The sequence below is a fragment of the Nuphar pumila genome, chromosome 2, assembly GCF_984573655.1.
Source record: "Nuphar pumila chromosome 2, dmNupPumi1.hap1.1, whole genome shotgun sequence".
In the NCBI taxonomy this organism is placed as follows: domain Eukaryota; kingdom Viridiplantae; phylum Streptophyta; class Magnoliopsida; order Nymphaeales; family Nymphaeaceae; genus Nuphar; species Nuphar pumila.
Window position 1 is genome coordinate 54,655,806 of NC_143250.1, and position 12,963 is coordinate 54,668,768.

Sequence of the window (12,963 nt, forward strand, 5' to 3'; positions counted from 1 at the left end):
ATTGTTTTATGTTTTCTTAATTCTCTTAACGTAGTCATAATATATTTAGGTTGATTTAATTATGGTGTTATTTTTTATTCACGAGGAACAGCAACTGTAGATTGTTAATTTGATTTATTGCATGAATTTATGCATGAATTGATGATATGATAATTGTTTTTATTTCGTTAGTGTTAACTGTTAACTTAAAACTGGTAAAAAATATATAATATATATACCCACCAGCACCCACCCACCCACCCAAGTTTTTTTAATGTGCCGCGTCGCCACACCCGCACCTATGTGACATAGTTCAGAAACATATTGTGCTTGGTAGATAGATGCAATGAAAGGGCTAGATGTGGTTTTTTCATATATGGTGGTAGTGACTTTTCTAGGATCCACGTTTGGTGGTGGTTGTATTTGCAACATCATATGGTATGTGTCCAATTACTTTCTCTTGAATTTTACCTATCTTTAAAAATAGGTGATTAAGTCATTTCCACTGCAGTAGGTTTATAGATTGTGGCCATCTTTATCATAAGTATGAGGTGCTATTTCATTATTAGTACACATCATTCCATCTGCCCCTTAATTAGTTTGCTTTTTTCCTTACATGCACTTATTTTCTTTTTTGAAGTGGCCAAATCAAATTTTCAAATGCTTCATTTTTTACTTTATAATTATCTGAATATTTTGTAATACATAAAAATTAACATTAAATAGTTGAAGTTTTAAAAATTAATTAGTTTTATCTGAATTGTACAACATGATATGAAATGATGCAGTAAATCTGTATCTTAGCCCCTTAGGATACAAATTATAAAATTAACACTAAAAAATTTAACTCTAACAATCTAAACTAATTTCATCTATATCGCACATGATATGAAATGATGCCAAAAAACAGTATCTTCCACCTTTATGTTACATGTTACAATATACCCTGCACCACATGTGGCAACAATGTAGCTTTAAGAATCAAGGACATTCTATATGGTTAAAAAGGTGCACGGGAACAACAAAGAACAATACACAGGAATCTCAAATCATGAGCCAGTTACTTGAAAGTTGAAACTAAAGTAGACAGACCACACCCTGGGGTCTTTTGTGCCAACAGAAGACTGGAACCATGATAGTGAGAAGACCTCAGATACATTGGCTCTTTGCCAACAGAAAACCGGAAACTCTCACAACATAGATGACATTTGGCCCATGCAAACTCTCACCTGAACATCCCATTTAGAATCAAAGACAAGACAGAACCAAAGCTTTCTGGTCAGGGAAACATCAGAGACAGTTCGAAGGTGGACTGACAATAGAATTTTACCATCTATGTCACTTCAGGTAAATGACAGTTTACCTGAACATTTTTATGTCACTTTAGGTAAATGACAGTTTACCTGAACATTTTTATGTCACTTCAGGTAAACGACAGAACATGTTTATGACAAATGAAACACCAAAGGAAATTTTAGGGGAAAAAAGTGGCTCAAGCCATAAGTAATGGGGTGTTGCTAACTAGAAACTCCATCAAAATATTACCTGTAAATGTGACTCTCTAATTCATACTAACAGAGGCCTAAAGTACCAATCTTTCAAAAGGGAAACATGCCACTTATAACACAAAAACGAAAAGGAAGAAATGCCGCCAAGAGAAACTTGAAATTTAAAAGACAAGATCCAATTTGATGTTTAATCCTTAAAAGACCAGTTTAGAAAAGTTTTTTCTTAAAAGAGCTTAGAAAAGAGTTGATCAAAGAAATGCAACATATATAAAAGACAAGTTCCGCCATTTGTCTTTATATCTTTATGTTCCATTGTGCTTCCCAATGAGATGCAATCTTGTACATATTGACCTTCACCAATCAAAGGTAGGTATTCTAGACATAACCATCAGACAGAAATAGATTTGTCAATAAGCACGGTCCAGAATAGTCAACTCTCTTTTTATTCTCATAGGGGCTAATACCAAGAGTAGACTCACTTTATAAAGTTATTTGTAAGATTATTAATAGAATATTCATGGCCACAAGTCACAGCAGACAAGAATACAATCTGATTGCTGTGAGAACATTAAGAACCAGAAGCAGCAGCTCAAACCATTTTGACATATGAAAAGAATTCATACCTGATAACCCTTCAGTCCCACCTTCTCTAGCAACAGCTTGGATGCAGTGACCTCATTACAACTACAAATCAGGGTGCAAGAACAGATTATACTTTCAAGACAGCATATAGATAATGCCAAAATGATAAACTAGAATTCACAATGTTATCAGAAGTCATACCTTCCATCCAAAACATCAGGTGATAGGATGCCAAAGCGATCAATAAATTCATCAAATGTTCGTCTTGTGGGATATCCAGCACAACTTATTCTAATGGCCTCCAAAACTCCCTGAAACAAGATATCTATCCTTAATATACTACACATGAAAAGATCCATCACAGCTAAAACATGCAAAGGACATCCAGCATGAAAGAAGCAACTGGAAGCATTCTTACTCCACAACGAAGCTGTTGAAGGACATTACTGTTCTCAAAAATGGCTGGCTTAAGCAGGTTATTAGGCTTTACACAACGAATGTAGTGTGGCTCAGTAGAGCTAAGAGTCTCAAGCAATTGTTGCAATTGTTGCTGCATGTGAAAAAGTTTTACACTCAGAACATTTTATTTAGTAATTACATCCACAAGTGTAACAGGCAAAGGTTGCAATGTGACAATACCTTAAATCGAGAACCTATTGAAGAAAATTTTGATGACTTGGCAGATTCTTCAGGCAAAGGGGGGAAAAGACCTGAAACAAAGGAACATTTTGAAGCACTCAAAAGTGCTTGGTGTTCAGCAACAACATAATCCTTGTTCTTGTCTAGGAACAACTCTGTTTGGTACGTAACCTGAAAAACAAAGCATATGCTGAAATATATGCATGATACTGAACAATTAAAAGTGAGATTGCTGGTTTGAAAGTGACGATTAATTGGAAACTAAGAACATTACTGGAAACAAGTTCCATACATCACCAGCATAGTGACAGACAGTAAAATCTGTACGTGACAGTTTTGGCTTGGTGAATCGTTTATGGTTTTTAAATGTTTGATACATCTTCTGGGCAAAAGTTTCATGTGTTGATCTTGGAAACATGCTGCATACATACACCATAGTCATCAGGGCATTTTAACCAGTCAAATGCTTCATCTAATAACTCAACTTCAGTAACTGCAAAAGAAAAGAAGAGCAAAAATGGTAAATGATGCAGATCATACATACCATGCTTCATCCAGAAGTGAAATGATACCACCAGGCTTCTGCGAACCATTAAACAAAAAAATAGAGGCAATGATTAAAAAATGAAGATACAACTGACTACATCAAAATATTTAACAGCTCCTACAATCCATGAAACTGATGAATATCTAAGAAAAAAATAAAACATATGAGTGAAGGCAATAATGTGAATGAATCCAATGAAAGTATAAGTTGTATATTTTGCACCTATTTGGGTTCAATGCCTTCATTTGTGCTAATGATTTTCTAAATGAAAGGAAGGATCACCTATAGAGCTTGAAGTGCTGCAACTAACTGAAGTAACTGGGAAAACAAACAATTTTAAAATAAGGCCCAGAGAGAAGACTGAGAACGGTGTTATTAATCTAGAAGCCACTTCAAAATTAAAGCTGGAGTTAAGAGAAAAAATTTTGAGCACCGATTCAAACCAGTCATAAAACTAACCCAAGTTTTCTACACATTATTTGTGTTGCTTGTACAAGCAGAAAGAATTAGTTAGCTGATATATTCTACCAGAAAAGCTTAACTTAGTAACAGTCAAGGACATTTCCAATTTTATTGTGGAATGGAATGCCTTTATTTTTCTTTTCTATCTTTTCTTGCTAAGCAAGCTATGTGGGAGATGCCCAAGAACTCAGAAATCTTGCATTGATCAATGGTGATACACATGCAATTCCTACTCAATGTAGTGCCACTAACTATGTCACATGGGTGCGGGTGCGGGTGCGGCAGGGGCAAAAATGTATATATATATAGATATATATATATAGAGAGAGAGAGAGAGAAGGGGGGGTCCGGGGGTTCCCCCCGGCGTGGGTCCCCCCCCCCAGATTTTTTTTTTTAAATTCCGCAGCCCATTTCATAGGCAAATTTAAAAAAAAATCCAAAAAATGGACCGAAATGACCCTGGGTGCGGTCAACGCACCCAGGGTCGGGTTGGCCGCACCCGCGTCGAGTCGCGTCAACGCGGGTGCGGCACCCTGCTAGCCGAATCTCTGTTACATAGGCCACTAATTATTTTAAAGCAAAACAAGTCCTTATATTACTTGCAGAACTAATATAAGCTGCAAGGGAATCCAAAAGAACATGGAGAGCCTTCAACTTGGTAAGTGTATCCTAAGCCTCTGATCTGTAATGTATAAGGAACTGCAGTATCTTATAAGCATCTTCAATGCAACTATTAAAGGAGTTACAATAAGAAATGTTTGGCTTGGTGTCCTCTTTCAAAAGGAGGATCTAGCAGCTAAGAACTGGTAGACACCATGGAAAAACAGCAAGGAGCAAGGGCAAAAGAAGGTATTCATCACACCTGGTCACCAACAGAGAGTCAAACATGTGGATGGCCAAAATTGAACCAGGACCTCCACATAGGACTGGCATAACATCATTAGGGAAAGGGCCAAGAAGTTTGGGCATGGGGGATGCAAAATAGTTTGTAAGCACCTTTCACCCTCTGTTTCACTGGGAAAAAATCTTTTCTAGTCCACCTCTGTAGGTATTTACATATGAATAGATTCTTAACTTTCTATTACACAACGAGATGCAGCTCCAATTAAGTGTGGCATCATTTAACAATAAAGCTTGGGGCTAATTTTCACCAATAATTAATTAAATTCTGCATCTAGCCAGAACCTAATTCATAAGATCACCGATGCAGACTAAAATGGTTAGGTGAGAACAACCTTTTCAATGAGATCCAGCACATCTTGATTATCAATAAACTCAATATAACTCCAATCGATTTCTTCTCTAGTATATTCCTCTTGTTCCATCTTAAAAACATGCTGCAAGACATGACATTGAGATGTGTCAGCTCATCCTTGATGAAATATTAAAGAAATGAATAAGACAATATGAGATGTTGAAAACCAACCTGATTGAAATGCTGTTGTAATTTCTCGTTTGTCAAATTAATGCAAAACTGTTCAAAGCTGTGCCATGAAAAAAAATTATCAAATTGATGCAAGTATAATATCTCCAAAAAATAATGCATCATAAACGCACATGCACATACCCATGCAACACATGCACACATACAGGAGTCAAACCAAGAATATAAAATGAAACAGCAAAGAATTAAATGCTTAGCTCCTACATAGACAAATCTCAAAAAATAGTAACTAGGATCTCCCAACAAGATTCAAGCAACAAAACTCTAATACACGAATAAAAGTCAGGTGACTAGGAATAGTACTCAGCTTTCCCACCACAAATGGGATGGAGTGGTTTCTGGATTTGCTGGGCTCCTTTCAAATGGGTAGGAATGAAGCTATCACTGCCGCCTGAAGTTTCAATAACCCAAAATCCCAAATCCTCTCAACTTGGCATCCAGTGTCCACATTCTTCTATACCCAGAAAAAGTACTTTGGCCACTAGTATCATGAACCCAATGAAGTGGCACCTAAAAACAGTCTAGATTCAATTTATTCAAACAGTTTATTTCAGAAATGTACAACCCACAAGTTCAGCAGCTAATTACACATTATGGTCACATGCTATGACATAGGTGCAGGTGTGGCGATGCGGCACTTTAAAAAAAACTTGGGTGCAGGGGTGCAGGGAGGGTATATATATATATATATATATAAAATTTAACATTTTTAAGTTAACATTACATGTATGTGTGCATTTATGTATTTATATATAATATAGATAAATCTATACTTGATTAGGGTTAACTGAATCTACTTTTGGACAGAAATGGATCTCAGTGTGGTTGACTTCACCTAACACATAGGAAGCCATGTACAAGTCTTGCACCCGCTTGGGTGCGGGTGCAACGCGGGTGTGGTGCCCTGTTAAAAGAGTCAGTGTTACATAGGTCACATGTCTACATTTTTTCAATCTATGGTAGTTTTTTCCTCAAGAAACTTGGGGCATGTTTGGAAGAAATAAAAAATCTCATAGGAAAAAAAATTGCCTATGAGAAGTTTTGATATGATAACTTTTCCAAATGAAAATTTTTGATTGTTTTTGTAGCATGAGAAAAATAAGTGAAAAAATGTGAGAAAAGTGCGTGTGTGTGTGTGTGTGTGAGAGAGAGAGAAAGATGAAAATGGTGGTGGGTGGGAGGAAGACAAAAATGGAGGAAGCTCTTCTTGTGGCAGCCCATGCAATGAGATGTGTTGTGTGTGAATGGTTTCCCTAATGCAAAAAGAATTTTTGATAGGAAAATTTCCTCCTCCCCCTCCCCCAGGTGGAGAATTTTTTCCTATCAAAATCAGACTTTTTAGAAAATCTTTCCTTTCAAAAATTCTCTTGTTTGGAACAGTTGGAAATGTCATAATTTGTTTTTTCCTACTGTTTTCTCACTTCCAAGCATGCTCTTAGAAATAATGCCTTGTTATGAAAAAATAAATATCACATGGTTAATATGCCAGATTTTTTTGATTTTTGGATGTGAGAACTCCAAGGTGTGCTGTGAAGAAACACTAACACAAAAGTCATACAATAACCAGGGTCACCGGAAACACCAAACATGAAATTCAACATTCCAGAATGTGGGAAACAATTTTCCATCACGTGGGAAATGTGTTCCCCATCACATGAGAAATGTGTTTCCTTTACATGGGGAAATGTGCTCCTCACAAGTTTTCTTTTGATGAAGAAAATGTTTTTCCTCTATGGAAAAGAAATGGGATACATGATATTTAAAAAATTTAATTATTTGTTGTGGTAAAAAACTTCCACCTTTTACATCTTTTCTTCTGATTTTCTTAAACTTAAGAATAATGTAATATGCTTGATGAAGGGGGTAATTTCATAATTTAATGTAACCACAGTATTTTTACCATATTTCTTGAATCTGCCCCTTATAACCTTGAAAACCCACTGTACATTTAACACTTTCTTTTATGTTACCTTCTGTACATTTGTTTGTATGACGTATAAAGTTAGTTTTATGTTATAATTGTAATCAGTGTTCTCAAATATTTTACGAAAAAATCATCTCTATCAAAATATTGGTAAACAGTTAAAAGTTTGTTTATAACCCTTTTTGTATATGCAGTCGTACTTGCACTTATATATTTGTAAAGGGACAGGACTTTACAGTCTTTAGATAAAGTAAAGAAAAAAAAACATAAGCTAATGAGCTATACAAACTAGAGTTAGATATTTAAAATGTAGTGTCAAATGCAAAGATTTACACTTCCCACATATTTCCCAACGATTCTGATTTGTTTCCCTATTGTTTCCTACTTCCCATTTCCATTTCTATTCTTGGCAACTTTGGCAATAACTGCCAGACTTATTTAGCTACAACATAGAACAGAATTTCCCTTTCAGCAATGTAATCAAAGGACCATAAACATCCATGTAACAAATGTCAGCTTACTGGTCTTAAGCAACCTATAGACCCAAATATTAATGATGAAAATTTCCTTGACAATCATGTCCTCGATACAAAATAATTCAAAATATTTTCACTTAGTCCATACACATGAAGCACATATATAAGCACCTGTTTGTCTTGAAGCTCTCAAAACCATAAATATCCAGCACGCCAATTAGGCACCTTGAATTCGGATCCTGGCCTATTGAACTGTTTATCTTATTCACAAGCCTGCACCGTAATGATTATAAGAGCAAGAAGTCGGAAAGGATAGGCGGTAAACATAAATAACTACACAAATATCATAAATTGATCAGCACACACAATCTCTTCAGACATGCTAACAGAAACTGAGCACGTACCAATCAAATAAACGTGAATAAACGACTTTTGCCAATGCATCACGGGTGAGAGTTGCAGCATCTGGGTCAAGAGATTTTGTGATAGTCTCATCACGAGTCACAATGACACGTTTGCAAAGTGAATCTTCAAGAGCCTTCACATCACACCTAACCAACAAAGAAAGGTCAAGAGAGTTCTGTGCAGGACTATTTAATAAGTCTGGACTATCTCATGGAACCATTATGAAACATTTTACTAATTGGCATTTACATGAAAAGCTCAGCTGCTGTTCTGAGATGGAATAATGACTTTTCATCCTTAGGCACAGAAGAATCAGCTTCTTTACCCTTAGCAAACTCAACATTGCCCAAATGGAGGATAGCTGCCACAACTCTAAAAATTGCATCCTGGATAAATCATAAGCTCATTAGACACAGCGCTACAAGAATAGATAATTACACCACAGTGGAGAATAAAATTATGAAAACAAAATATAATTTTGTGACGAGAACATAATTAATAATTGAATAACCTGTTCAATAGAACCAATTCCCACTACATCCATGGCCTTTCTGGTGGCCAGGTACTCCTCACCTTCATTTACACCATCCAACTCAAAACAGTTTGATTGATTGAGGTAATGGAATGACCTTGGATTCGCCAATTTGTACCTCTCAATATCCTAACAGCACATAGTCAGAACAATGGAAACAGAAAGTGATGAACATGAACCCCCGCCAGAAATCCACTAGTTCTATGTACCTCTGGCGGTGCAGCACAAAGCATATAGAAGCAATGGTAATTCCTCTCAGAATCAGAGATTTGACAAACACGAGACCGTTCCAGCAAGTAGGTTCGCACAGCAGCACCAGATATTCTTCTACTTCGGTCAAACTGTATTTCAACAAACTTCCCAAAACGACTGTGACAAAATCCACAAGTTTTAAAAAGAGGCCAGTCCAAGTAATCTACAAATTACCCCGAGGAAGAAAATAGCATCAAGATAAATTGAAATATCAGCCGGTAACAGGCACCTCACCTTGAATTGTTATTCCTAACAGTCTTAGCATTGCCAAATGCTTCTAGAACAGGATTTGACTGCAAATAACAATTTAAAAAGCAAGAGAAACTTGGTGTGAGAAAATGTTCTAGAGTAAGCAACCACCAAGTGAAGCAACAATTCATCTTCAAAGATGTAAATACTAGTAAAATCCTAATTGTTAGAAAATAAAATGGAGAGGTTTCTCACCTCCAGTACTTGTTGCTCCACAGTCCTTCCATCTGAACCAGACCTCCCAGTGCTCCCACCCATATAAGCAAGATAACGCATAAGCATCTTTGTGCTTTCTGTTTTCCCTGCACCACTCTCGCCACTAACAAGAATAGCCTGGCTTTTCCCCTCATTGATCATGAGCCTGTATTTTTGTTGCAAACCCATGAATTCCACAATGTAAAAGGCAAGTCCAAGATTAATCGATTATCAAGGAACAAGGGATCTTACCTATATGCAGCATCTGCAACAGCAAATGGATGAGGACTTAGTTCACCAAAGGATGCACCCTTGTACTGTTCCATCATGTGGACATCATATAAATGGGGTAGTCTTCTGAATGGATTCACAGCAATCAATATGTTGCCAGTGTAAGTCTGCGTGTACCATTGAAATTCACAACCTTAGACCAGATTCAGTCTAGCACTTTGTACTTGTACAGTGAAGAACTAAGCCATATTAAGTTACAGAATATAACCAAAAAACATCTAGAACAGTAACAACTAAATCAAGAGTAGAGCCTTAAAATTATACTCACATAAATTTCATTTAAGTCATATCTAGACTTCAAGTTCTGAAGAACACCTGGCTCATGCAAATAAGCCAACTTCGTCATGTCATCCACTCCACAAGGTGATGCTTCTGCGTCTTTAGGGTATACATTCGCCACATTGGCAACAACCTGTGCACCACAATACAAAAGTTTACAATCTTCAGAAGCAGTGAGAAAGGATTTAGAACACCAATGTTGGCATTGGTGTGACAAATCTATTTGACAACTATAACAATTTGAATGCAAATGTTAATTAACGAGCTTAAAGGGACAACAAAAGTAATGCAAATGCAGACCGAACAGCTGACCAGGCTTGAAGAATGTCCCACACACAATTTTTCATCATACAAAGATGGGAAACCAATAACATGGATCATGAATGTTCGACTTTCAGTTCAATCGAAGATGCTTATGCTGATAAGTACAGCCAACAGTTGCTCAAACTTGGAAATGCTTTGAAGATGCAACCTTCTGGAAACAAACAAACAAAACTCAAGGGAAAAACTGGTTCAAGAAGCAGGACAATGCCTTGTGCACCAGATTGAGCAATTTCACGGATCCACCACAAATATGTCCATAAACATTGAAATGACGACTTACACAACAACATTTTAAACCTTTGTTAATGTTCAAAATTTTGAACTTATTGATCATTCAAGGAAATTAACACTCGTGGTAGATATTGGATACTAGGTAAGAGAAACCAGATACACAGAAATAGTCCAAAACAATCTAAATCACATAAGGAAAAGAGGTACATGCAGTATAGGATTGCTCTATGGCATCATCTTAAATGGAACTATCAAGCAGAAACATCAATTTTGTCCAACAAAGTAATTTATCAACAAAGAGTGATTACCGTCTTCCCAGAAGTACAACTGATCTTGGCATTTTCCCCATTAACCTCGATCACTTCCCCATCTATCCAAGCAACATCAGGATCCTCCACCCACGCAAGAGACCCAACGGTAATATTGGCAGAACCAGACTGCAGAGCAACGATATTAGCAAGCTCAGTATTGTCCACCAAGCGCACGTCAGGCTTCTTTAATAGTCAAAGAAAACAACAGGTACCACAGCCCTCAATGCAGAATAAAAACATGTAGGACCATGAAACTGTGAGAATGTAAAGTTCAACGCACGACCATACAGCCATAATAGACGGAAACCAATGTGAAGTGGATTTGATTCACATCACAAGAAACATAACTAGTGAATTTGCATTAAATCTTGACAACAATTACAAGCGCAATTTTCAATTCAACCACCTTTAGACAGAACCATAATTCAGTACACAGTCGGTACTCCCGAAGTCCACATTGCCAGTTTCCATTCTCCGATTAGCTCCATCGATCTTCAAACCTTGCTCTGTCTGATCAGAGCACTTCAAAATCTTTCAGGCCGCTGATACCATTTTCGATCAAAACTCCCGTGAACTAACCATGCATGTCTAGATTACAACTATTCGATGCAGCTGCTAATTTCATCCATATAACAACTGCCTCGTTTCTAACTTCTCCCACATAGCGGATCACAAAAAGGGAAAATTGGTAGAAACCATGCAACAACGCAAAAACCTCACGAAAAACATGAAATCCTCAGCTTTTTCCAATTCAATCCAGCTGATATCAAACAAAAGCAAGAAATTTTCACGCTTGAAATTCCATCAGCACACAACATTCCCCCGTCCCTCTAATTCGATTCACACCCTTCACGCCAAAAAATCATCAAAAGAAGAAAAACTACGCAAAAACTCCCCATCTGTTCAAGAAACCCTAAATTCCCAAAACCACGACACATGCGAAAACTTCGAACAGTCACAAAAGAAGGGAAAAAAACAAAATTCCATACCATTTCCGGCAGCTCGATCCGATCACCTCCGCTTCGACGAAAATGGCATCCGAATCCTCCCTTCTCCCTTCCTCACACCACCGAAAAACCCAAAAAAAACAAGAAAATAAAGGACCCAGATTCCAGAACTCCAATCCCTGGCCCTTAGGGTTCCATTCCTCCCCGCCCGAATAAGAAAACCCAAGAAATTCCAATAACGAAAAAAATAAATAGAAAATGTACGAAAAAAAAAATCAAAAGATTCGAGCGGAAGGAAAAAGGAAAACTTTCAAAATCGAGATTTCCAGATCGGCTTTCCTTTCCTTCTTCGCTTTTTCTCTCTTTTTTTTATTTTCTTTTTTTTTTTAGCTTGATTATTGAGACCGACAGGTGGTCACGCGAACGGAAATCCCCTCACTTTCCCCTTTCTGTATTCCTTGCTTTCTTCACCTGCCGATCGATCGTCCGGCGATCGAACTGACCGGCGTGGTGAAGAAAAAAAAACAGACCTTTTTCCCTCCCAAAAGACCTCCCCTGACCGGAGAAATGCGCCTGTGCTGTTGCTTAGTCTTACACCCTGTAATAGATTCCCTTCATTCCTAAACTACCCTTTATTTTTTTTTTTGTTTCTGACCGTATTGCCCCTCCTCCTGGAATATCCCACCATTTCTCTAAAAATTGAATCGAAAGCCCGCCCCGGTCCTCATAGACCACTTGCGGTCGGGGACGTGGTTGTCATTTGTTGGAAAGATTACTCGTTGGTTTTTTTGTACAGGCTCAGTGGAGTTAGACGCTAGTTTTTTTCGGGTCGTGGATATGGTTCCCGAAATGTAGGGGTGTCAACGGGTCGGATTTATTAGGACTCAATTCGAACCAAACCCTATAGGGTCCCGGTATGGTGATAAATAAGAAGACCCAATTAAGATCTGGGTCCGGATCTGAATTCCGATTAATACATGGACCCGAGTATAGTTTGTAAAATTTTATACCAGACTTGGGCCCGATATGAATTCCGATTAATACATGGACCCGAGTATAGTTTGTAAAATTTTATACCAGACTCGGGGCCGATATGAATTCCGATTAAGACCTGTGATTTTTTTATGTAAAAATGATAAAAAATATTGTTTTACTGGGTATGACTCAGGTCTGGTTCATGTAGTTTTTATTGGGTTCATGTATGGTTTCTCTTATGGTGGGTCTGATTAAACTCAGGTCCGGACTCCATACCATAATCGAAAATCATGGCCAGGTCTGGTTTCACCTGGATCTGAACCAAACCCGTTGAGACCCCTACCGGGATGCAGAGGTAACATAAGGAGTTTCAACGGTTTGGGTTAGTTGTTAAGATGTGGTGCCAGTAAG

The 12,963-nt window shown here is 37.5% G+C and overlaps 1 protein-coding gene across 2 annotated transcripts in view; it reads right to left on the reverse strand.

The window, feature by feature from the left end:
• LOC149845498 (myosin-6-like) overlaps positions 1-12,152 on the reverse strand; it is a 28,153-nt gene extending 16,001 nt beyond the window's left edge. For both annotated transcript variants that reach the window (XM_089995794.1, XM_089995793.1), the window contains exons 1-19: positions 11,620-12,152; positions 10,628-10,756; positions 9,754-9,897; positions 9,447-9,592; positions 9,195-9,360; positions 8,985-9,043; positions 8,708-8,867; positions 8,478-8,627; positions 8,216-8,352; positions 7,966-8,112; positions 7,733-7,834; positions 5,144-5,201; positions 4,953-5,054; positions 3,253-3,290; positions 3,001-3,127; positions 2,709-2,879; positions 2,488-2,619; positions 2,271-2,380; positions 2,111-2,171 (exon numbers count right to left, since the gene is read on the reverse strand). In XM_089995794.1, the coding sequence (XP_089851920.1) occupies positions 2,111-2,171; positions 2,271-2,380; positions 2,488-2,619; positions 2,709-2,879; positions 3,001-3,127; positions 3,253-3,290; positions 4,953-5,054; positions 5,144-5,201; positions 7,733-7,834; positions 7,966-8,112; positions 8,216-8,352; positions 8,478-8,627; positions 8,708-8,867; positions 8,985-9,043; positions 9,195-9,360; positions 9,447-9,592; positions 9,754-9,897; positions 10,628-10,756; positions 11,620-11,622 (2,142 nt within the window). In that variant the 5' untranslated portion in view covers positions 11,623-12,152. The remainder of the gene's footprint in view (positions 1-2,110; positions 2,172-2,270; positions 2,381-2,487; positions 2,620-2,708; positions 2,880-3,000; positions 3,128-3,252; positions 3,291-4,952; positions 5,055-5,143; positions 5,202-7,732; positions 7,835-7,965; positions 8,113-8,215; positions 8,353-8,477; positions 8,628-8,707; positions 8,868-8,984; positions 9,044-9,194; positions 9,361-9,446; positions 9,593-9,753; positions 9,898-10,627; positions 10,757-11,619) is intronic.
• Between the last annotated feature and the right edge of the window lie 811 nt (positions 12,153-12,963).